The sequence below is a fragment of the Populus euphratica genome, unplaced genomic scaffold (genome assembly GCF_000495115.2).
Source record: "Populus euphratica unplaced genomic scaffold, PopEup_1.0 scaffold2.1, whole genome shotgun sequence".
Classification (NCBI taxonomy): domain Eukaryota; kingdom Viridiplantae; phylum Streptophyta; class Magnoliopsida; order Malpighiales; family Salicaceae; genus Populus; species Populus euphratica.
The window spans coordinates 589,996-615,264 of NW_011499846.1; the positions used below are offsets into that span (position 1 = coordinate 589,996).

Here is a 25,269-nt window from a genome sequence, read left to right on the forward strand (position 1 = left end):
TTTATTTAAAAATTTAAATTTTTAAATAAAATAATTATCTAACCTCGATTGGATAAAAAAAACAGAACCTACATAAATGCTTTCTTTTCTCTATATATATCCCTTCATAAATGAGTTTATCTATAACATTTCCTGTGTTTTCAGATAGGCACTTAGCTATTAAATAATAAGATCAATTGCATCTTCTTTTCTTTCTTTGATTTACAGCATCTACCTTTAATTTGAAGTTATTTAAATACTGACCTCTCGAGGTGGGATGTGAAAACAAATTCCATCATAGCACTTTTCACTGAAAATTGATTAGACTTTTTACTTTAACATTGAGTTGAGAGTATAATGGATGTTTGGAAATGTGGTATTTATTATTTTTTAAATTTTTTTATTTAAAAAATATTAAAATAATATTTTTTTTTAAAATTATTTTTAACATATCAAAATGATTTTAAAATACTAAAATATATTAATTTAAAATAAATTTAAATATTTTTTAAGACATTTTAAAACATAAAAACAAACCTTAAAAAGTTCTCATCATTCAACGTACCTTCAGAATGGTAGCAAGAATGAGAAAAAAAGAAAGAAAGAAAAAAAGGAACAGACATTAATAAAGGTAGACCCAACAATTTCGGATTCACAGACCAAAACAATCCCCTCCCTCCATCCCTCCCTCCCCTCTTTTTTTTTATCCAAAAAATTAGACCCGCCCAGAGCCTGCCTCCTCCCTGAACCCAAAATATTTTGGCTATGGTTTTTAAAATTCAAAGCCACCCCCCAAAACGCAAAATCTAAAAAAATAAGAAACCCAAAAACGCAACGAGCGCCAAAGTCTCCTCCTTTCAAAAACAAAATCATGGCGCTCCCTCCTCCTCTCTCTCCGCCACTACAAAATCTCTCCCCTCCTAACACTCGCAAACCCCTCTCCACCTCCCTCTCTCCCACTCCAAACGCAAAACGAGGCAACTGACTTGGTGAGTGAAGAAGAGTAAAATGAATTCAATTTCAGAGAAAGAGAACTGTGTCCGCATTACTCGCGCTGCCAAAAAGAGGGCGGCGGCGCTGGCTTCAGCCGAGGACCGGCCCTTGAATAAGAAGAGGGTTGTGTTGGGAGAACTTCCCAGCTTATCGAACACCACCGTTTCAGTGAATAAGGTACATAAGCAGAAAGCAAAGACAAAGTCAATTACCAGCAAGGGGACTTTAACGAAGAAGGAGGGTGTTTTGAAAGAGGATGTTGATGGGAAACCTGAAGATCCCCAAATGTGTGCACCATATGCATCTGATATTTATGAGTATCTTCACAAAATGGAGGTAAAGATTGGTTTTTTTGTGACGTGATCTGTGGAAATGTAATTAGGGTTTGTGTGGTTTAATTGATTTATGGGGTTTATTTACCAGGTGGATCCAAAAAGAAGGCCTTTGCCTGATTACATTGAGAAGGTTCAAAAAGATGTTAGCCCCAATATGAGAGGGATTTTGGTGGATTGGTTGGTTGAGGTTGCGGAGGAGTACAAGATTGTCTCTGACACTTTGTATCTTACTGTTTCTTACATTGATAGATTCTTGTCTTTCAATGTTCTAAATAGGCAGAGACTTCAGCTTCTTGGTGTTTCTGCTATGCTTATTGCCTCGTAAGATCTGGGGTCCCTTGAATTTTGTTCATGTTTTTAAACTCTTGTTTTATTTATTTATTTTGTTTCACTTTGTTTGGATAAGTAGAAAGTATGAAGAAATCAACCCTCCAAATGTAGAAGATTTTTGCTACATAACAGACAATACATACACCAAGGAAGAGGTAATTAATTAATATTTCGTTTGTCTTACGGGTTCAGATTTCCAATGTTCAAGCTGTGATTTTTCGTTTGTTATTTTAATTAATGGTGGTTTGTGTGATTGTGAAGGTGGTTAAAATGGAAGCTGATATACTTAAATCTTTGAAATTTGAAGTGGGAAATCCTACAATAAAGACACTCTTAAGGTAAGATTTAAGAATGTTTTGATGTAGCTCTTTTATCCGCCTGCAATTGGTGATTTACTCATCATTGAAGGTTAATAGTTTGGGCTGATTTTTGGTGTTGTTTGTCATGATGGTTTTGCAGGAGATTTACAAGGGCAGCACAAGAGGATTACAGAGTAAGTGTGATCCCATTTTTCATTATTGAAGATTAATGGCTTGTATGCTCTGATGCTGGGAAACATTTGTTATCGTTGTTGACTGTTGTAATCTTTGTGCCTTCTGCAGACTTCGGATTTGCAGCTTGAGTTCCTGGGATTTTACCTTGCCGAGTTGAGCTTGTTGGATTACAATTGTGTGAAATATCTACCTTCTTTGGTGGCTGCTTCAGTTATTTTTCTTACAAGATTTCTGATGCGACCCAAGACACATCCTTGGGTAAGTAGTTTCAGGAATACTAATTTGTATCGATAGTAGTTTTTGGAGTGCAATTTCTAATTTTTGTTCATACAGAGTTCAACCTTGCAACAATACACTGGATACAAAGCAACGGATCTCAAGGATTGTGTTCTCATCATACATGACTTGTATTTGAGTAGAAGAGGGGGTGGATTACAAGCTGTAAGAGAAAAATACAAGCAGCATAAGGTATGGTTTCTGTCAGAACTCGTCAGGAAGTTGAGTTGAATTCTTGCATTGCAAAAGGGCATTTTGTTTACTCTGAATTATTCTCCTGGAACAGTTCAAGTGCGTGGCAAACATGCCTTCCCCTCCAGAGATACCAGCTTTATATTTTGACGAGGTTTAAATGCAAAAGTTTGCCCGGAAATTTTATGTTTTGGGATATGGCAAGTGATGGAAATTGATACTGCATCAGGAAGGCCTAGAAGCGAGAATTTGTAATGCAAAAGTCATGGCATTTTGGATTTACTATAAAATCTTGACTGATGTTTGGGGCCTCCGGGAACTCACTTTTTGGCCATGTGGAATGAATTATTGTGGTGGCCCATGCTCGTTCTTGTAGTTCTGATCCCTGGGACATTTATCCGGAGTATGAATGACATTGTTAAAACCAGCAGCTGGGTAACTGTGCTATTGCTGACTCTTCTCACTGGTAGAATAGTTGAATTTGCCAGGGAAGTCCTGTGAATAATGAAATTTTGTTTTTGGTTCTAATATTGAATGCTAAATGGCCATTATGAAAACATGAATTTTCTCTTATATCTGAGTATCTGAATGGTGCAAGAATATTAGGTTTTAAAACTGGTATCTATGAACCCTTGCTTGGTCACTTGCCTAATGAAAGTGAGATTTGTTGGGGTAATAAACATCGTTTTTAAATGAACAAAATTTTGATGGTGCAAAACCCTATTGTCTTACTGATTACTGTAGAATAGAGAAGTATTAAGAGAGTGTTTAAGATTGTAATTGGACTCCGCTTCTCAAAAATTTAGAAATCTTGTTTTAGCTTTAATTTTTTTATTTTTAGATTGTTTTGATGTATTTATGTTTAACATAAATTTTAAAAAACAATTTTTTCAACACTTTTAAGCAGACATTAAATGTTCTGTACCAAAGTTTCTACATCTGACTGAAAAAAAATGCACTTGAGAAAAACCAAGAACAGGTGACTCTTTAGTGATTCAGTTTTGATCTCCCAGCAAACCTCTGCTTAAAGGGTTTAGCCTCTTCATTACAGGCACCTTTGGCTGCTAATTGGTGCTGATCGAGTGAAAATTAGTAAAATAGGCATCTTGTAACATAAGAATTCACGTTGAGTGATGATGGAAAAAGATTGTAGTGTTAAGGCTGTAGAGTCAGGTCCATGTTAAGCAGCTCTGATGGTTGCATGTGTTCTGATACCATGTGAAAAGTAAAACTACCATCAGAGCTGTCTGGCTAGCCCCAAATCCCTTAACATTTTTTGAATCTTGCTATCATAAGGTCCCATTCCCTACTTGTTTTGTGGACAAGTGGATGGGAGTGAACACCAAGTGATTGGAATATTGGTTTACCAGCAAGCAAGCTTATCGTTGCCATATGCCTCTCACACTGGTACCTTTTGATTGCTCCTCTCACCCTCACGTGGGTGTTCCGGTCGCTACCAAGTTCTTGAGAAATATAGAACTTTCTTTTGCAGAAGCTACATTAGAAAACTTTGCTGGCAGTGGATTTTGATTGTGAACCCTGCTCCATATCCATGATGCAGTTTTTTCCTGCCGGGACTAAAGTTCAAGCACTCATTTGAATGACCCTTCTTCAGTATCTCTGAGTAACTATCTCTGAAGTGACTGATGTTCTGGAAAATCATCTTAAACGTGTGTTGATTTGAAAGGAGGCAGTCAAGGAAGCTATAATATTAGGCTCTTTATACGTTGTCGATGTGCCTCAAGAGGATTAGCTGATATAGAACAAGAAGATCAAAGAAACGAACTCAGAGATATATCTCATGGTGAGTGAAGTGGCAATGGATATGTGAAGATTTTATGTTCACATTTCTATGGTTTGTTTCCGTAATACTGCCTGTGTCCCCACGGCTTGTTTTTGGCGGCATACCAGGGCGTTGTCAGTTATGTCTATATAATCTATGTCAAAGCTTAGCGTTCACATGTTTTCTGCCTATATCCCTCCTCTAGCATTGAACTGGTCTGGTTTGAAGCAACTTTATGATTCGAATTTGGCAGCCACGCAAAAATTCCATCACTGTCATATCATAATCAAAGTTATACAAGTTGCATGCCATAGATTTCGGTTACTTTACCCAGTCTTTGCCTAGTGCTCTCAAAGCTTGATCCTGTCCTGATAGTATTTTTGGCACTGCTGCAGAGGATTTTGAAAAACATTTGGTATGAAAAAATTTGCAAATGATTTTTTAAAAATAAAAAAACATTATCAGTATATTTTTTTAAATAAAAAATATTTTAAAAAACAATTATAACCACCTCCCAAACACACTTTAACGTCACTGGAAGAGATGCATTGATTAATCAAGAGGTTGAAGAAAGGAGCGGCTAGAAGTGGCGCAAACAGACCGAGGATAGCCTAGTCTTATCCGCACGGATTATCGCACTACTACTTCTGCCGACTGAAGGTTCACGCCACTCGTTCTTTTTCATCTCTGGAACTTCATTAGCTACTTCTTTTTCGCTACACGTCAAACTTGTAGGAAAGTTATGATATATGTAACACTAATGGATGAGTTGTTGAATTTAACCAGGTTTTGTTTGCTAATCGCGATGATAAGAGGTGCAGATAGGTATATTTTATACGAACTCAAGGAACATTCCACCTTCCTTTGTCCTAGTGGGCTCGTGTAGTTGTCTTATACAGGGCAAAGTGCTTGGAGAACGAACATAGAATCAAGGTGTTCGTGAGAAATCCTGAGGAAACAGGTAGAGCCCAATTCTCTACTTGCTTTCATACGCCGGTAAGGCACTGGCAATTGAAGCTTCCATGTCACAACATGACCAGTGTGGTGGGTGGATTGATGACCCGGGAGGTTGGAACAGAGAGTTGTCTAATCGAAATTGCACCTTATCCACAAACGGAGCATCTAGATGGTGCTGGGTTCAGCTACAATGGTGGAAACTACGCCAGGTTCTCACAGATGGAATGCACAAAAGTGCCTTAAACTACTATTATATGGTCCTCTAGATTCCCGCCCCAAAATGGCATGCCCCAAGTACTTTTATACCTGCAATGAAATCGGCACCCTACTTTGGAAGATCATCATTCGCCTTCAGTGCTAGTGCCACAGCAGCAGCTAAGATTTTGACTCTCAATACAGCACCATAAAGTTGAGGCGTGCCTAAAACAGGCACAACCTGCCTAATCATGCATATTTTCCTCAATACCGCGGGAGATGGCCTAGTGCCATGTGTTTCGGAGAACATTACATGTGTAGATTGGCTTGTTAACCGTGTCGACCACTAGTGGAGTGTCTTGAGATTTTATTAGAAGACTTCGCCGGAGTATGCTGCGTAGTCAGAGGCCGTCCGGTCTCCCTTTAAAAAACAAGAAAAAACCGAAGCGCCTCACTTTCAGTAGTATGATTATTAGCGTAATAGAAGTGATGTACTTTTTGTTTAAAAATAATATTTTTTTGTATTTTTAATATTAATACATTAAAATAATTAAAAATTATTATTTTATTTTTTTAAAATAATTAAACCACAGTACTAAACATACCTTATTTTAAAGTGTTTTACTAGATGGTTTGCTGGTCGCTTCAAAGTTTCTACCAAGCTCTCCACGCGCTTGGGCACGGTTAGTCTGTTTTGTCTCCGGAGCCTAAGGTCCTCCATCAAAAAATTTAAGTAGAAGCTTTTTCATTAAGATAGAATATAATCAAGCCTCTAAGTAACAGAGCCTTTACTGAAGAAGCTAAACCTTCGGGGTCAGATCTGTTTCGTTGTCTTTCCTTTCCCGTGTTTTCACCCTTCAATGATTTTCTATGTATTTTCTCTGTACCTGATAAAGATAGTGTGTACTGAATCGTATTTAGATATTAAAATATATTTTTATTTTTTAAAATTTATTTTGAATATTAATATATCAATGCAACTGCGTAAGACTTAAGCCTATTATAATCCAATAGCTTAATATAAAAAATATAAAATTAAAAATCTTACGTCAATGTATTTTTATTGGATGAGACATTACATTTTAATAAAAATAATAGGAGGAGTGTTTGTTATCATGGTTTAACATGTATTTTAAAAATTTTTTTAAACTTTTTTTAGCTAGAAAAAAATAAAATGTATTTTTTTATGATTTTTATACATCAATGTTAAAAATTTAAAACAAAATTACACATGGCACCGTACTATTAGACACAAAGTAACCTATACCTTTCTGGGCAAGTCTTCGATAGAAAATTTTGTCTCCCAATAGGTTAGAGTAGGAGGCCCACTCCGCCATAGGTACGTAGTTTCAAACCACTAAAGTCTAAACAGACACGTATACGAGCCTGGAAGAAAAATGTGCCTGCACTTTTTTGTCTTTCCATTTTAAAAATGCTTTTAATTTTTTTTAAAACATTTTCGTTATTGTAAATTAATATTTTTTGATATTTTTGTTTTAATATTTTATATTAAAAATAATTTTTAAAAATAAAAAAAATATTATTTTAATATAAAAATCATTTATAAAAATAACTGTTACCCCGTTAATATTATTTTTTTTATTTTAAAAAATAAAAGTAATTACCGCCCAGCTACACTGTGATCTGCGAGGATTCCACACCACGTGTCGGTAATCATAATGGCAACCAGTTAAGTTGTATGATGTTTTCGACCTTGTCTTCTTTTTACGTCCCCTCAGATTCTTTAACCCATTTTTTCAAGCATCAGCATGTGGATAGCTGGCTTATGTTCGGTTCCAACTTCAGTGGCCTCTCATTTTCAAAAGGGATGCTTAGATTGTAATAAATATTGTTTTTTTAAAGATGTTACTTGATTAAAATAATGTTTTTAATTTTAAAAAAATATTTTTGATATAATACATTAAAAATATCTCAAAAAAAATTATTTTTTTTCAAAAATATTTTTAAAACATGCCATGGCAAGCCTACACAGACACAGAATGACATTAGGGAATCACTGGTCTTTTTGCATCGCCAAAGAGTTCTCTTGCTTTTCTAGTACAGTACAATATTTGATTCCATATATTCAATGGCTACAAGAAAGAACCGTGGGTCGGTTCAGTTGCGCATGATTTGACTACTCAAAACTTGTACTGTAAGTAAAGATTAGTGTAGGAAAATAGCTACTTTGCACCCTTAAAAGCTTCGCTCATTCCTGCCTTTTCGTTCAACTTTGCATGAAGGAGAAAAAAGTTCTTGAAAATAATAAGAAACTAATAATTCAGAAACCCATTTTTTTAAAGTCACTCCTTCTCCTGGCTCCAGATGAAGCACTAGCTATAAAGAGTAAATTGACTAGTTTTCAAAGCTGACAAACACTGCCCTGACAAAGATAAAAAGGCACAAGAGCCAATATCTGTATATACTATATGTTACAAATTAGACCTGGTCTGACCTTATTTTAGGGACTGAAAGCGAGAACGAAAGCAATATAATAGAAGGCAAAAGGTTCTCGTGAAATACAAAGAACATGTAAAGAATAGCAAAAAAGTTACATCGTGAGTTGCGTTCCTTGTTTGCAGGGTGTACTCAAGAACAACGCTACCTTATCACTTCTTTCCTCCTCATCCCTTGCCAAACAAAGCCATCTAACTTTCTGCCTTTACCTTGCTGGTCCCAGATCTTGCGTTTCTCTCCCTGATTCGAAGCAGCAAGCTCTCTTTTCTCACTCTCACTCGAACGTCAAAACCTCGAACGTCAAAACAATTTCTAGGAAGAAAAATGCACCTTAAACGGTCCCTTCAAGTCTACATGTTGCAGAAGCTAGTGGTTTTAACTCTCCTTGTACTGTTGCTCCCGGGAGATCAGAAAGAAGAGGCAATGATGAATGTTCATGGCTTACAAGATCAGCAGCCACCAAGTAGCACAGAGAAGCAGCACCAGAAACGTTTGAGGCGCTCCTTTGATACGTTCTTTTCGAGCAAAAGAAAAGTTCCAAACTCTTCAGACCCTCTCCACAACCGCTGAGCCAAGTCTTTCTGTTTCTTTTCAAGAAGTAATTACTCCTTGGCCTCTTGAGAAATTGAAGATCAATTTTGTTGCTAGTTGTTGAATTAGCTAGAGCTGCAAAATGTGAAAGGAAGACCTTGAAGGTCACATACTAGATGCTGCAACCACAATACCACTAATTAGTCTGCATTTTGGCAATGATTGTGATGGCTGAGAATCGCTTGAAAGCTAGGATGCAGTTCTATGCTCGTAAGATGTGTCTGTGCTTTCAACTCTAGCTGTTCTTTTTGTAGCTCGATACCAAGTGTATGTAATTTATGAACATATTAACTAGTGATCAAGAAACATGTTCAACTTTTCTGTGAATGTTCTGTATTAATTGTCTTTTCTGTGCACTTATTACTTTTTTTCGATGGTTTGATGATCAACAGCGAGACCATCCGCCACTGCTCCATCCCCTTCGTCGGAGAACACCTTGTTAAACTCCACCATGTCTCTACTGACGTGTGCTCTCTCATACCACCCCAAACTTCTGGCTATTAGCCATCATATAGCCCATATTCCTTGCAAGCAGGATGCTTGCCCATATAGTATGTCATCGATCGATGTTACCGTTAAATTCATCCAGCTTATAGGATTAATTTAAAAAATCTAGAACCCAGCTTAGCCTGAATTGCGTTTCTAACAGAGCCAGATGAGATGTTGAATTTGTCAATTTCATTCAACCGTGTTAGAATTTTAGTGATGCTGCTGACTTATCTAATAATATCAAGAAAAAAAATATTTTAATAAAAAAAATTGATTCAATAACCAGGTGTTAATCAGATCCTAAAGTCAAGGACTTACAGCCATTTTGCTCATACAAAAGCCCATAAATGATAGGATGACAATATACGAGCCCATATAGAGGGAGAAGCATAGCTTCTTGTGGCCGACCCTCTGGCCTCTGCAATCAAGAAGCTAACATAGGTGACCGCTGAATTGAGCATGTATCACATCATGTTCTTGTTTTAAACACCCATTAATCTCTTATTTTCTTTGCCGAATCATTTTGCATGCTAGGTGCTTCAAGTCAAGTAGTTGTTTTAATTTTAATTCTTGAATTTGTTTTATTGACATTTTTTAGTGTTTCTAGTTTTGAATTATTAATGTTAAAATTTAAAAAAAAAACCATTTTAATATATTCTCATACAAAAAAATAATTTTAAAAAAGTACAATTCTAAAATTCCTAATACACATGGTATTCCTTTAGCGGTTTGAGAACAAGATTTAAAATAAAATTTGAGTTTTTTTAATTTAACTTTTATATTTTTTAAAAATAATTTTAAAGTGTTAATATTAAAAATATTTTTAAAAACAATCATAATTAAACCGCACACACACTAAAAAAACAAATCATTCAATTGGAGATGCTGGAAAGAAATTTAATGGTGACCTCCCTGGCTGGTGGAGCCGCAAGTATTGCCATTCCACAGCGCTTGTTTCTTCTGAAAATCTAATCCACATCTGTCTGATTGATAAATGGCAGGCTTCGAAATTCAATGCCGCGGATTGTACTCAAGTTGACTACAATTTATTTATTTATTCTTCAGTAAATATCTGCTTTCTAGACTTCTAGATCATGCACAATCTTTTTAGTTTTGAAAAGTAAATTAATTAGTATTTTATTTAAAAAATTAATGTTTCGTTCTTTTTTATTTTATGTTTTAATCCAATTAAATTATTAATTTTATTTTAAGAAACACAAAAAAATAGATATTATGAAAAGACTGATGGCAAAGGAAGATATTTTTAGAATAAAATATTATTAAATTAAACATGGTTAATACTATAAAAAACTAAATAATCAGTTTTTAAAATAAGAAAAATTAATTAATTAATTTCTTAGAACTAGGAAGACTATATTTAATTAATACTCAGAGTAATCTTCGTTAGAAGGACAAAAAGGCAGACCTAAACATTGCTCTAAACTCCTGGTCGTGGGGCCAGACACTGTGTTAATTTAGAAATTCGTTAGAAGGACAAAAAGGCAGACCTACCCCGTAAAAAACATAGGAAACATTGCTCTAAACTCCTGGTCGAGGGGCCAGACACTGTGTTAATTTAGAAATTCAATTCAGGCAGCATAAAGTGGATGGGAGTTCTCAGTGGTGGCCAATAAAGCCCGCTGATCTCGATAGTCATACAGTTCATAGAATGTAACCCCACTTGACCGCTTCACCACATCAGGCTTTCCTAGTTAATAACATCTATCTTCCTCTTCGTGGCTCTGGTGTTCCTGGATTTTCTGTTTCTTAATGGAATTCTTGTACTATCACCTTGCTTTATTGTTCTTCCTTTTCATTGTTGTCAAGAACGTGTTCCATCGGAAGAGAAATCTGCCCCCTGCTCCATTTGCTCTTCCTGTTATTGGACACCTATACCTCCTTAAGCAACCACTATACAAATCACTGCATTCTCTTTTATCACGTTATGGTCCAACCCTATCTCTCAGATTTGGTTCTCGTTTTGTCATCGTTGTGTCTTCACCATCTGTTGTGGAAGAATGCTTCACCAAGAATGACAGGATATTTGCGAACAGGCCCATGTCAATGGCAGGGGATCGTCTGACCTACAATTATTCTGCTTTTGTGTGGGCACCTTATGGTGATCTTTGGCGAAAGCTACGACGTCTTGCTGTTGCTGAAATATTCTCTTCAAAGAGTCTACGAAAGTCCTCTACGGTACGTGAGGAAGAAGTTAGTTGCCTAATTCGCAGACTATTGAAGGTCTACACCAGTGGAACACAGAACGTGGAGCTGAGGCTTTTGTTCTCTACTCTGGCTATCAATGTTGTCATGAGAGTGTCTGCTGGAAAACGTTGTATTGAAGAGGAACATGCTGGCACAAAGATGGAGAAGCAACCATTTCAAGATTTTAAGGATAAGTTCTTTCCTAGCCTGGCCATGAATATCTGTGATTTTATCCCAATTCTGAGGGTGATTGGTTTTAAAGGGCTGGAGAAGAAGATGGAAAAGTTGCATGGACTTAGAGATGAATTTTTGCAAAATTTGATTGATGAAATTCGATTAAAATTAAAGAAAACCACTTCTTCGAAAACTGATGAAGTAGCAGAGAGAGAAGGTCGGTGGCTGAAATTCTCTTGTGTCTGCAAGAATCAGAACCTGAATTTTACACGGACGAAGTTATCAAAAGTACAGTGCTGGTACGTAGTAACAGGCACCGAGTTTTCTCTGTTTTATCACATCTTTAGTAATCTGAACTATTAGAGGCTGAGAATGTCGAAACTTACTTTACAATCCGTAATCGGCAAACCCTTTTCTACTTGTTTATAGTGTTTGATTCTGCAAAACCAATTCGTTTCGTCATTCATATTAGTACACTGCTTCAAAGTTTTGGCTGGTAGAAGCTATTTTTGGAAAAGAACATAGCTTCGGCAGCTCAGTTTCATTCCCCAGCTTTGGTTCCGGAGGAGAAGAGAAAAGAGTGAAAACTTGTCTGTGTTCTTGTCTGAGCTTTATGCCACTATTCGTTAGATTCTTAACCCCCCTAGCGAAGATTTACTTAGTTGTTTGTGAAAACTTGTTGATATAACAAAATGAGTACATAAATAATGAACTCTAACCATAGTTACAAGTTCCAGATTAAGGTCTAGATCGAGAATTAGTTAGGTCAATCCACAGGATATACGTACCAAGAATGACATAATATTTGCTGACAAACCCCAAAACTTGTCTGGGGATCATTTTACTTACAGTTATAGTGCGTTTGTGTCCAAAAATGTCTTAAGCTCTGAAGGAATGGGAATATCGTGTTTCACCCTTGAAAGTTCACTTTTGTTTCTATGCTAAATTTCCAATATTCACACAATGAAGTATTGTCAAAACACTAGGAGTATGACCAAGATTTTCATCCTAACAATGCTAAAGCAATGTGTATCAGATGATGTTTGTTGCTGGCACAGAAACATCAGCAATTTCTTTGGAATGGGCAATGACACTCCTCTTGAATCATCCAAAAGTAATGCAGAAGGTGAAAGCTGAGATTGATGAACATGTTGGACATGGGCGTTTGCTTAACGAGTCGGATATCGTCAAGCTTCCTTACCTCAGGTGTGTCATAAACGAGACTCTTAGATTATATCCTCCAGCTCCCCTTTTGCTGCCTCATTTTTCGTCTAAGGCTTGCACTGCGGGGGGGTTTGATATACCGCAAGGCACAATGCTGATGGTAAATGCTTGGACCATGCATAGAGATCCCAAACTTTGGGAGGAGCCCAATGAATTCAAGCCTGAAAGATTTGAAGCAGGTTTAGGAGAGGGAGATGGTTTCAAATATATTCCATTTGGAATGGGGAGGAGAGTTTGTCCAGGTGCTAGCATGGGTTTGCAGATAGTTTCTTTAGCCTTGGGTGTCCTCGTCCAGTGCTTCGAGTGGGATAAGGTTGGAACAGTGGAAGACACGAGCCATGGTCTTGGAATGATTTTGTCTAAAGCTAAGCCTCTGCAAGCACTGTGTAGTCCACGCCGTGATTTGATTACTCTCCTCTCCCAATACCCTGCAAATCCAGTAGGCATGTAAGGCACCACGAGGATGACAGACATACACGCTAGGACTCAAACCCAGATACAGTGAAAAAAAACAAGCTCCTTTCACCACTGGACCAAGCCTTAATTTTCACCTCTTTTTAATAAATGGGTTTGAAAGCTATCTTCTTGTCTAGCTTAAGGCTTCGAGGTCAAGTGAAGGGCCTTTCCCCCAACCTCATAAGGAGGTCTTACATGGACGCATGCTGATGGCATTCCTTCTAAATGCTTTACATCTTAAAAATGTGTTGATAGAATGTTTGATCTGTTCTATCTATGCATTGACATGGTACTGCTGTTATTAGGGTGTATTATTATGATAGCTGTTAATTTTTTTTAAATACATTAAAATAATATTATTTTTAATTTTTAATTTTTCCTAACATCAGTATATTAAAATCATTTAAAAGCATACAAAATTCATTTTAAATAAAAAAATAATTTTTTTAGCGCAACTAACCATATTATCAATCATTGCCTTTATCTTGTAATAGCTTTTTCAATTATCATTTTTTAAAAATATATATATATATAAATTATAGGTTTTCAAGGTTTTTACCACAATTCAAGACAAAAAAGAAAAGAAAAAGAAGCAGTGCTAAATGGAGTGAGTGTAATCTGTTACCTAAGCTGTTTAGAAGTGATTATTATATGCTGCAAGGTAATTACACGTACTGGGCCTGGGCCTGGGTTTCATTTGGAATGGTTGCAATTATTCCATTGCAAAGGTTTGGGCTGGTGAAAGCGACAAAGGGCTGATCCCGGGCTTAAAAACAAATGCCATTTTATTTCAAATAACTTCAATAAGTGCTTTATCTGCAAATAAGCTTCAGGCCCAATAAAATATAGTTCAGTGTCCCCTGTCTAGACTCTAGAAGTCTGACTCTATACCTCACGCAAAAGACCATGTTAGTTTTATCACGTGTTAAATGCCAATTTGACTTTTGCATTTTTAATAATAGCAAAAGCTTTAGTCATAGATTTATAATAAATTGATAAGAGAAATATGAATTTTGGAATACATTACTTTAGTTGAATTGGAAAATATACTGAGTTGATAAAATCTAATGGACTCAACTATTTAAAGGTAGATAATATATTGAGTTGATAAAATCTAATTGGATATATTTTTAAGTATTTTCTAATAATTTTAATGAATAAATATTAAAAATAAAAAAATAATTCTAAGTAAAAGTTATTTTTAAGAAATATACTACATCATACTATCAAGCACACATTAATCTAGTAAAACTTGATTCATATTTAACAAAGTAAACATAGACTTTTTTCTAAAATAAAGAATAAAACTATGTTATTTTAATAAAATAATTGATACAAGTTGCCTAAGTGATTCATTGATTGTTTAATAATTTTTTTAAACTATAATTTTATTTTTCAATTCAAGTTCTTACCACAATTTAATATAGATTACACAAATATTTTAAAAATTATGATAAGATTAAAAATTATCTCCAATTACAAGAACGAAAAGACAAGGATTTTTTTTTTATTTGCCCGTCCACAACCATGAATTTAATTATTTAACCAGATAAGAATAAGAGCTAGATAACTGGACTAGCTACTCTTTCATGCTTCTCTTAGAAAACATGCTGTCTTCCTGCTGCCTTGCTTTCTTCTTCCTAGTTTTTCTTGTAATCAAATATGCATTCCATGGTAACAAAAACTTGCCACCAAGTCCTCCTTCTCTTCCAATAATAGGCCATCTCCACCTTCTCAAGCCACCACTACACCAAACGCTACAGACTTCATTGCAGCAATATGGCCCAGTTCTTTACCTTAAAGTAGGCTGCAGGTCCATGCTTGTTCTTAGTTCTCCATCAGCTGTTGAAGAATGTTTCACAAAGAACGATGTGGTCCTTTCCAACAGGCCTACTTTCTTAGCCGGAGATCATTTAACCTACAACTATACCAATATTATCTTCTCTCCATATGGCCATCTTTGGCGTACCCTCAGGCGCTTCGCCGTCCTTGAAATGTTCTCTCAGAAAGGCCTCAATAAGTTCTCTGCAGTTCGCAAAGAAGAAGTTTGCTCCCTTCTCCGCCAATTGTCTAAAGTCTCCTGTAGTGGCAACAAAAAGGTGGACTTGCATTATTTCTTCTCACTCCTCAGTTTCAATGTCGCTATGAGGATGTCTGCTGGTAAGAAATGTATTGAAGAGGAGGTTGCCTGCTCGGATTTGGGCAAGCAGGATCTTCTGGAACTCAAAAAGATATTCAATCCATCTTTATCCACGAGTTTGTGTAATTTCTTTCCTGCTTTGAAATGGATCGATTACAAAGGGTTTGAGAAGAGTGTTATCAAGGTGCGTGATGCGAGGGATGGATTTTCGCAAGCCTTGATAGATGAGATTCGACAAAAGAAAACCAGTTCATGTTCAAGTCCTGATGCAGGACCGGAGAAGGCAACCGTGATCGAAACTTTATTGTCTCTCCAAGAACAAGAACCTGATTTCTATACAGATGATATCATCAAGGGTCTCGTATTGGTAAGCAGTTTTTGCGGGCAGATTTTGATTGATTGTCTTTCCATCTGTTTCTGAATTTTGGTTTGCAATTGACAAAATTATTTGCTGTTTATCGTTGGCCATTAAGAATAGCATGGAGAAATTTATTGTGATTATTTCGTTTCTCCCTTATTTTTTCAACTGCCAACTGACTACTGTCGCAGAAAAATTACATAGACAGATGCTTCATGCTCGTGATATTGCTTGCCTGTAAGAGAGCTGACGAGCTGTTCTTGCTGGCTTGCTGTATTCTCTTTCGGCACTTTTCTTCTCCCCCGGCCCCAACATGCTTCTGTTCAGAATTGAACAAAAGTATTTATCAGCATTTTTCCTTGGCTGACTTGAATTTCTTCTTGTTCTACAGGCAATGTTTTCTGCAGGGACAGATACAGTAGCTGTTACCATGGAATGGTACCACAATTCAAGACAAAAAAGAAAAGAAAAAAGAAGCAGTGCTAAATGGAGTGAGTGTAATCTGTTACCTAAACTGTTTAGAGGTGCTTATTATTTGCTGCAAGGTAATTACATGTACTGGGCCTGGACCTGTGTTTCATTTGGAATGGTTGCAATTATTCCATTGCAAAGGTTTGGGCTGGTGAAAGCGACAAAGGGCTGATCCCGGGCTTAAAAACAAATGCCATTTTATTTCAAATAACTTCAATAAGTGCTTTATCTGCAAATAAGCTTCAGGCCCAATAAAATATAGTTCAGTGTCCCCTGTCTAGACTCTAGAAGTCTGACTCTATACCTCACGCAAAAGACCATGTTAGTTTTATCACGTGTTAAATGCCAATTTGACTTTTGCATTTTTAATAATAGCAAAAGCTTTAGTCATAGATTTATAATAAATTGATAAGAGAAATATGAATTTTGGAATACATTACTTTAGTTGAATTGGAAAATATACTGAGTTGATAAAATCTAATGGACTCAACTATTTAAAGGTAATTTTTATTTGTGTTTAAGTGTGTTTAGCATGAAAAAAATAATATTAAATTGATATATTTTTAAATATTTTTTTAATAATTTTAATGAATAAATATTAAAAATAAAAAAATAATTCTAAGTAAAAGTTATTTTTAAGAAATATACTACATCATACTATATCAAGCACACATTAATCTAGTAAAACTTGATTCATATTTAACAAAGTAAACATAGACTTTTTTCTAAAATAAAGAATAAAACTATGTTATTTTAATAAAATAATTGATACAAGTTGCCTAAGTGATTCATTGATTGTTTAATAATTTTTTTTTCAATTCAAGTTCTTACCACAATTTAATATCGATTACATAAATATTTTAAAAATTATGATAAGATTAAAAATTATCTTCAACTACAAGAACGAAAAGACAAGGATTTTTTATTTTTATTTGCCCGTCCACAACCATGAATTTAATTATTTAACCAGATAAGAATAAGAGCTAGATAACTGGACTAGCTACTCTTTCATGCTTCTCTTAGAAAACATGCTGTCTTCCTGCTGCCTTGCTTTCTTCTTCCTAGTTTTTCTTGTAATCAAATATGCATTCCATGGTAACAAAAACTTGCCACCAAGTCCTCCTTCTCTTCCAATAATAGGCCATCTCCACCTTCTCAAGCCACCACTACACCAAACGCTACAGACTTCATTGCAGCAATATGGCCCAGTTCTTTACCTTAAAGTAGGCTGCAGGTCCATGCTTGTTCTTAGTTCTCCATCAGCTGTTGAAGAATGTTTCACAAAGAACGATGTGGTCCTTTCCAAATGGATGTGTATGTTACTAGTGCTTCTGTTCAGAATTGAACAGAAGTATCAGCATTTATCCTTGGCTGACTTGAATTTCTACTTGTTCTACAGGCAATTTTTGCTGCAGGAACAGATACAGTAGCTGTTACCATGGAATGGGCAATGTCACTTCTGCTGAATCATCCAGAGATATTGCAGAAGGTAAGAGAAGAGATTGATAGTCAAGTTGGGCATACGCGCTTGGTAGAGGAGTTGGATCTTCCTAAGCTAAACTATCTCCGTTGTGTGATCAATGAGACGCTTCGGTTGTATCCTGTTGTGCCACTCTTACTCCCACGTTGTCCATCTGAAGACTGTACCGTGGCAGGATACACGGTTCCAAAAGGCACAATCCTGCTGGTGAATGCTTTCGCCATGCACAGGGATCCCAAGATGTGGGAACAACCTGACAGGTTCAAGCCCGAGAGATTTGAAGCGACCGAGGAGGAAAAGGAGGGCATCAAGTTTATTCCATTTGGTATGGGAAGGAGGGCTTGCCCAGGATCTAACATGGGTTTGCGCGCAATCATGTTGGCAATGGCTGCACTTTTTCAGTGCTTTGAGTGGGAGAGGACTGGACCGGAGATGGTTGATATGACAGTAGCAGCAGCAATTTCTATGGTTAAGGCTAAGCCTTTGGAGGCTTTTTGTAAACCATATCATTCCATGGCTAACCTCTTCTCCCAGCTCTAGTGCGAAGGTATGATCGGGCTTCGAGTCCTTCCATGTAGCTTTTTTCTATGGTTGGACCGCTTCAATCTCCATGCTCATTCTGGAATGATTAATATGTAAATTATTGCTTGATTTGTGTGATTGAGCTGTAAGGAAAACGTGTTGTTGCCTTTGAAATAAATAACGTTTAGATATACCATCTTATTGATTTTTCTTTTGTAGTCTCAGATAAGATGTTTGTGATTCAAGGATTAATTTTTATTTTTATTTTTAAAAATTTAAAATTACATTGTTTTAATAAAAAAATTTAATAAAAAATCCAACAAATTAATTAGTAGATCTTAATTGAAATAGGTTTAAATAAACTAAGTTATATGAAGAATATAAGTTTTTGACCAATTAGCTAAATTTTTTCTATTTTTCTTCAACTTGATATGGAAGCCAAGTTGATTGGTCCTAAATGGACTTCTTAAAACTAATGTTTATATTTATCATTGTGTTGATTTTTGTTTTATAATTTCAGAAAAGTTGTTTGTGACTCATGGGTTAATTTTTATTTTTATTTAAAAAAAATTAAAATTACATTAATTTAACAAAAAAATTTCAATAAAAAAACCAGTAAGTTAATGACTAAATTTTGATAAAGATAAATTCAAGTTGACTAAGTCACCAGAACCATATAAGTTTTTAATCAAATTAGTCAAGTTTTTTATTCAACTTTATCAAGATATATGTTAATAGAAAGAAAGAAAAGTAATAAGGAAAAATGTGTTGTTGACTATGAAATAGATAATGTTTAGATTTATTATTTTATTGATTTTTATTTAATAGTTTTAGAGAAGATATCCGTGATTCAAGGATTTATTTGTATTTTTATTTTTAAAAAATTAAAACTATATTATTTTAACAAAAAAATTTCAATGAAAAAATAAACGAGTTGATTACTAGATCTTGATGATATTAGATTCAAGTCGACTAAATTACCAAAACAATCTAAGTTTTTGACCTTATTAGCTAAGTTTTTTCCATTTTTCTTCAACTTGATAAAGAACCTCCATTGATTCAGTCCGACTTGTCGGCTAGTCTACGTTTTAAAACACTGTTAAAACTAAACATGGTACAAGACAAAAAAAAAAAAAAAACAGAATAAAAGTTAAATATGCTTACCCACTACCCCATGCATTGACATGTTATCCTAGATCACTGGCTTTCTTTCTACCGTGTCCAATCTTCAAACAGAGAAATAGAGAAGGAATCATATGATCCGCTAGAGAGAAAAATGGAAGTAACTCTCTGGTTGAACCTGGCAATCCTCCTCTCTGTCTAATTGATACAATATATAGCAAAAAAATAGAATTAATTTTTTAAAAAACCTTAAAGAAAAGGTCATCCATCTCTATATAGCAAAAAACTCATACCTTAAAAGAAAAATAATTAAATTATATATAAAAAAAAAATTCCACTCCTAATCTGAGGGCATTTCTCCCCGGATTTGGTACCAGAGAGCTCACTTTTTAAGGGATACACCATGCAGTAGAACCTCCTAGTGAGATAGTGATTGAATCTAAATTATAATTATTTTGTCTAGTATTTAAAATATTCATATTTTTTTTAAGCTTTGTCGTCTAACTACAGACAGGTGAAAATCATTTCACTTAAATTATCTTATCTCATCTTAATTTCAAAAGTTGCAATTTTTTTCTGACTTTTTCCATGCTCAACACATTGATGTAAAACTAAGGCTGCCCAATTTGGCTGCATTATACGTTTTATTTATTTAAGATGCCCGTCATAAGATGCCTTCTCTAGAATTAATATTAATAAATCTACGGGTACAAATCAATTACTATCACCTTTGACCTAGTTTGGGAATAGGCTTGTGGAAATTTATTTATTTATAATTTATAATTGTTTTTTATGTTTTAATATATTAATATTAAAAATGAAAATTTTAAAATAAAAAATATTATTTTTATATATTTTTTTAATAAAAAAACACTTTAAAAAACAATTAAAATACATTTAAAATCAACTTTAAAGGGTGGTTATACCTTGATTTTATTCTTTATAATCATCAATTCAAGTTTTATAAACCTCGTAATTTCTAGAGACTTATAAAGTTGTTTATATCAAGAGATCTTTAATATCTCTAAAAAAACATGGAAAGAAAGAAAAAAGAAAAACCAAAATTATTTTTATTACCAGCAATGTCACGTACCTCATTTTTTAAAAATGGATCCACAACTTAATTGTTGGAAGTGAAACTTTAAGTGTATTTAATACTGTAATAGTTTTTATAGTTATGATATAAAAAAAATATTTTATAAAAAATATTTTTGATTAAGATTAGTTTGATATTTATATATATTTAGTTAAAACTATATTTGAAATTCAGGTGGAATAAAAATTAGTTTAATATATTTGATTAAACATGTTTTTCAAATTGAGGTTATAAACTAGCTAAAAATAATATATATTAATATTGATAATTTTAATTTAAATATTATAGATCTAACTACCATTATTATATTATTAAATAAATAATATTTTATATCAAATATTTTTTTATTATTTCATTAATTTATCTATAATTTCATCACATATTAATTCATTCGATAAAAATTATAATTTTCATAATTTTTTGAGCATGCAACAAAATCAGGTAAAATATAATTGAAATTGTAATCAAATTCTGTAAATGTTACGTCATCATGTGATCTCCTTCTAATTTATATAGTGTCATTAAATAATATTAAACACTAATTTTTTTTAAAAAAATATAATTATAAAAAAAATTAGATTTTCTTTTACTACATCAAATACAGTTAATAAATAGTAGAGTAAATAGTAACTCCTGAATTAATTCACCAAATAACATTCACGTAAATGATACTAAATGAATTAATTTACTTTGTATTATTTACTTCAATAAGTAAATAATATAAAACAAATTAATTTACTCTATACATATATAACAATAACAATAACATATATAATAATAATAAAAAAAAACAATAATTTTTTACTTTAACAAAATAGGTGATATGACCTCAATTTTCAGGGAGATACATCTCTAAAATCTGCATTCAAATATTTAACTAAACAACTATAAATTATAATCATAATAAAATACAGTTTCAACTACAATATCAAACAAACAAGGAGTAACGAAAGCGCCTTTGGCTGAGACGGACACTGATGTTGGACAGGATCGCTTTTCGGATGAAACTGATCTACCAAAGCTAAGTGACCTACAGAACATAAACGACGAGTCACTTAGATTATATCCACCAGTTCCGCTTTAAATTACTAAAAAATAATAATTTTTTTTTTAAATTAAAATTTCTGAGAATGTAGTTTGGCCGGCAAACTAACACACGAAACTTCTGAACACTGTACCGTTGGTGGTTTTGATGTGCCACGGGGCACTGTCTATGATACTGATCAATGCATGGACCATTCAGAGGGACCCAGATCATTGGGTGGGATCCAGGCAAATTCATGCCAGAGAGATTTGAAGCAGGTGCGTGTCAATAACCTGGTTTTTGAATTCACGACAGGTTTAGAGGTAAGTTTTCTTTCAGGTTTCCATATCTATACAAATCTTAATTTACATATAAACGTTTTCATTAATTAAACTAAACTAATTTCTCCCCAGCATGAAAACATTAATTAATTCTATAATATAAATTAATTATTTTAATACAATTTTTAATATTAATATAGTAGTCGTGTACTACTAATTAAACATAAACAATTATAAGTTATAATAAAAAATTAAGTTCTTAATATCTAATAAAAGTAATTTATTAACATATTATAAATTAAAAAAATAATGATAAATTCAATAATTTAATAAGAAGATAATATTTAATATTTGTATACGAGATAATAAAATAATAATATATATAAAAGTATGATTTTAAAATTTTGAAAGAAAATTTATTAAATAGATGGTAATAAAAATATCATAAAATAAAATTCATTAAAGCATTAAAATATAACGAGCATAATGATATGTACTGTAAAAAGATTAAGTTGTTTGAATGGAACGGGATTGGCAAAGAGGAAATCAACATTGAAGATGGAATAGGACTCACTATGCCCAGAACTGAGAGCCCTTAAAAACTCGCTAAGCTATGCTTAAGCATCTCTCCACCTTGTAGGTTGTGTGATGAAGAAACTTCTCAATAAACTAATGTAGCTGATGAAAATTCATCCCAGTATTTATAAATACTGATAATTTTTTAAAATCTAAGATATGTAAATAAAAAGATATATAAGGTTTAAAACGATAGTTAATTAATATGTTATAGTGTTTGACTTCTTTTATTAATTTAAGCAATTCTAAACTTTTATATGATATGGAAGGATTGAAGAGTCTCCCATAATAAAATTAATATATTTAGAGGAAATATATTAAATGATTTAGAGTAATAAATAATTTATAAAAAAAATTAAATTCAATTAAAAATATATTTGCTTTTAAATTTTAAGTTGGTTAATACTCTAAAATCTATGTATTTTTATTTTGAAATATAAAAAATTCTAACTTTTTACTTTGATAATTAATAAGATATTTATACCCCTGAATCTTATTGTTTTTAAAAATAAAATAATTAAAAAGCTTTTTATTTTCAACAATATTAATAAAAAAAATATCTTTTATATATTATCAATGAGATAAAAAATATGATATATTTTTTAATAAATCTTGTATATATTTATGAGCATAACTAAGATGGTTTGTTATATCTTTTATATTTTTTATATTTTTATTGTAGAGAATCATCCATGACCAGATATATAACCTTAAAACTTGAATGGTAAAAAGGTTTTTTTGTTTGACATGTTAATCAGATTTATATTACCTTAAATTTAATAAATTATCAAATCTATTTTTTTTTTTAAATTTAATATGTACTTCAAATACATTTCATTTAAAATGATTTTTTAATAAAAATTTCAACTAAAAAGTTAACTCATCATGTATTAGATATCAGGTTGTATAACCTTCTCTGACTCTTGAATATATAAATCTTGATGTTTGGGATACATTTGGCCAGGAAAATCATCACTAAATTAGAAATTTGAGAGTTATGAATTGATAATGGATTCCATGGCCTGCTACCCTGGTAAAACCCGATTCAATTTTTTTGAGTGGGAGATCTTTTCTTTGAATATGATAGAATCACAAAAATTAAGAAAGGGTTCAAGATAATTAATATGCTAATTAAATAATTAGGCACTCCTCATGCATCGCGCTTTGACAAATCATGAGACAACGGGTCACTCTCAATTCAAAAAGTTGGATAAAAGAAGTTTTTTTTTTTTGTTTTTGGTAAGTGGATAAAAGTAGTTTTCAATAGATATAATTAATAAAAAAAAGTTCAAATTAGTATAAAATATCATTAATGAAGCTTTACAATTAATGCCAATTGATCGATTACTTGATTATGCTGGGGCTTTGACCATGAGACATCATCTTCTTCCTTTCTTTTTCTCTTTCAATTTTGCATGAAATGATATTATTCTTATTTTAATAAGATTAACGTCTAAAATAGAAATTAATTATCACCATTACGACAACGAATATTCGTCTCTTCATTCAATTTCGACACGATTTCTGTTTTTCTGGCCATCAAGAAAAAAATCACCGGAGAAATGGTTCCATGTACCTTAACACCAAAGTCTACCTTGAAGCCAATTCCACAACGCAATGGTTGATTTTGAATAGTCTTAATAATTTAATAAAAGTTGGCTAAGTAATTCATTAATTGTTTTAATAATTATTTCTAATTCAAGGACTAAAAATTATCTCCAACTACAAAAACGCAAAGACAAGAATTTTTTTTTTCTTTAACCACCCACAGCCATGAATTTAATTTTTTAACCAGATAAGAATAATTGTGTGTTTATGTTAGAGGTAAAAGTTATGATTTGGATGTAGAACTCACTAAAACAACTAAAAAAAATAAAAAATATTAATTTTTTATAGTTAAGTTTTACACATAAATAGATTATACCCAGCCACAAAAATTAAAACCAACACTCCCTCTTCTAGGAGGTACACAACTGGACTAGCCGCTCTTTCATGCTTCTCTTGGAAAGCATGCCGTCTTACTACTACCTTGCTTGCTTCTTCCTAATTTTTCTTGTAGTCAAATATGTATTCCATGGTAACAAAAACTTGCCACCAAGTCCTCCTTCTCTTCCAATAATAGGCCATCTCCTCCTTCTCAAGCCACCACTACACCAAACGCTACAGACTTTATTGCAGCAATATGGCCCAGTTCTTTCCCTTAAAGTAGGCTGCAGGTCCATGCTTGTTCTTAGTTCTCCATCAGCTGTTGAAGAATGTTTCACAAAGAACGATGTGGTCCTTTCCAACAGGCCTACTTTCATAGCCGGAGATCGTTTAACCTACAACTATACCAATATTATCTTCTCTCCATATGGCCATCTTTGGCGTACCCTCAGGCGCTTCGCCGTCCTTGAAATGTTCTCTCAGAAAGGCCTCAATAAGTTCTCTGCAGTTCGCAAAGAAGAAGTTTGCTCCCTTCTCCGCCAATTGTCTAAAGTCTCCTGTAGTGGCAACAAAAAGGTGGACTTGCATTATTTCTTCTCACTCCTCAGTTTCAATGTCGCTATGAGGATGTCTGCTGGTAAGAAATGTATTGAAGAGGAGGTTGCCTGCTCGGATTTGGGCAAGCAGGATCTTCTGGAACTCAAAAAGATATTCAATCCATCTTTATCCACGAGTTTGTGTAATTTCTTTCCTGCTTTGAAATGGATCGATTACAAAGGGTTTGAGAAGAGTGTTATCAAGGTGCGTGATGCGAGGGATGGATTTTCGCAAGCCTTGATAGATGAGATTCGACAAAAGAAAACCAGTTCATGTTCAAGTCCTGATGCAGGACCGGAGAAGACAACCGTGATCGAAACTTTATTGTCTCTCCAAGAACAAGAACCTGATTTCTATACAGATGATATCATCAAGGGTCTCGTATTGGTAAGCAGTTTTTGCGGGCAGATTTTGATTGATTGTCTTTCCATCTGTTTCTGAATTTTGGTTTGCAATTGACAAAATTATTTGCTGTTTATCGTTGGCCATTAAGAATAGCATGGAGAAATTTATTGTGATTATTTCGTTTCTCCCTTATTTTTTCAA

At 33.6% G+C, this 25,269-nt stretch overlaps 3 protein-coding genes, 1 long non-coding RNA gene and 1 pseudogene across 5 annotated transcripts in view; all 5 read left to right on the forward strand.

Annotated features, from left to right (window-relative positions):
• Nucleotides 1–755: 755 nt before the first annotated feature.
• On the forward strand, nucleotides 756–3,172 carry LOC105128943 (putative cyclin-A3-1). Its single transcript, XM_011030804.1, has 8 exons — nucleotides 756–1,308; nucleotides 1,396–1,628; nucleotides 1,717–1,792; nucleotides 1,899–1,975; nucleotides 2,097–2,130; nucleotides 2,240–2,389; nucleotides 2,465–2,599; nucleotides 2,694–3,172. Exons 1-8 carry the CDS (start codon nucleotides 988–990, stop codon nucleotides 2,757–2,759), a joined length of 1,092 nt encoding a protein of 363 aa, XP_011029106.1. The 5' UTR covers nucleotides 756–987; the 3' UTR covers nucleotides 2,760–3,172.
• Nucleotides 3,173–4,916: 1,744 nt separating this feature from the next.
• LOC105128952 (uncharacterized) lies at nucleotides 4,917–5,680 on the forward strand. The gene is made up of 2 exons (XR_842980.1): nucleotides 4,917–5,042; nucleotides 5,169–5,680. It is a non-coding gene; the product is annotated as an uncharacterized LOC105128952 (long non-coding RNA).
• A 4,975-nt stretch (nucleotides 5,681–10,655) lies between these two features.
• LOC105128959 (cytochrome P450 81E8-like) lies at nucleotides 10,656–13,434 on the forward strand (annotated as a pseudogene).
• A 1,226-nt stretch (nucleotides 13,435–14,660) lies between these two features.
• The window catches only part of LOC105128977 (isoflavone 2'-hydroxylase-like), an 11,834-nt gene continuing 1,225 nt past the window's right edge, over nucleotides 14,661–25,269 (forward strand). The window contains exons 1-3 of one of the 2 annotated variants that reach the window (XM_011030845.1): nucleotides 14,661–15,637; nucleotides 17,499–18,138; nucleotides 18,197–18,291. In XM_011030845.1, the coding sequence (XP_011029147.1) occupies nucleotides 14,720–15,637; nucleotides 17,499–18,119 (1,539 nt within the window). In that variant the 5' untranslated portion in view covers nucleotides 14,661–14,719 and the 3' untranslated portion in view covers nucleotides 18,120–18,138; nucleotides 18,197–18,291. Of the gene's footprint in view, nucleotides 15,638–17,498; nucleotides 18,139–18,196; nucleotides 18,292–25,269 lie in introns of those variants that run through there. The other variant, XM_011030852.1, reaches the window with a different exon arrangement.
• The window catches only part of LOC105128968 (isoflavone 2'-hydroxylase-like), a 2,339-nt gene continuing 1,208 nt past the window's right edge, over nucleotides 24,139–25,269 (forward strand). The window contains exon 1 of the mRNA XM_011030832.1: nucleotides 24,139–25,110. Within this exon, the coding sequence (XP_011029134.1) occupies nucleotides 24,193–25,110 (918 nt within the window). The 5' untranslated portion in view covers nucleotides 24,139–24,192. The remainder of the gene's footprint in view (nucleotides 25,111–25,269) is intronic.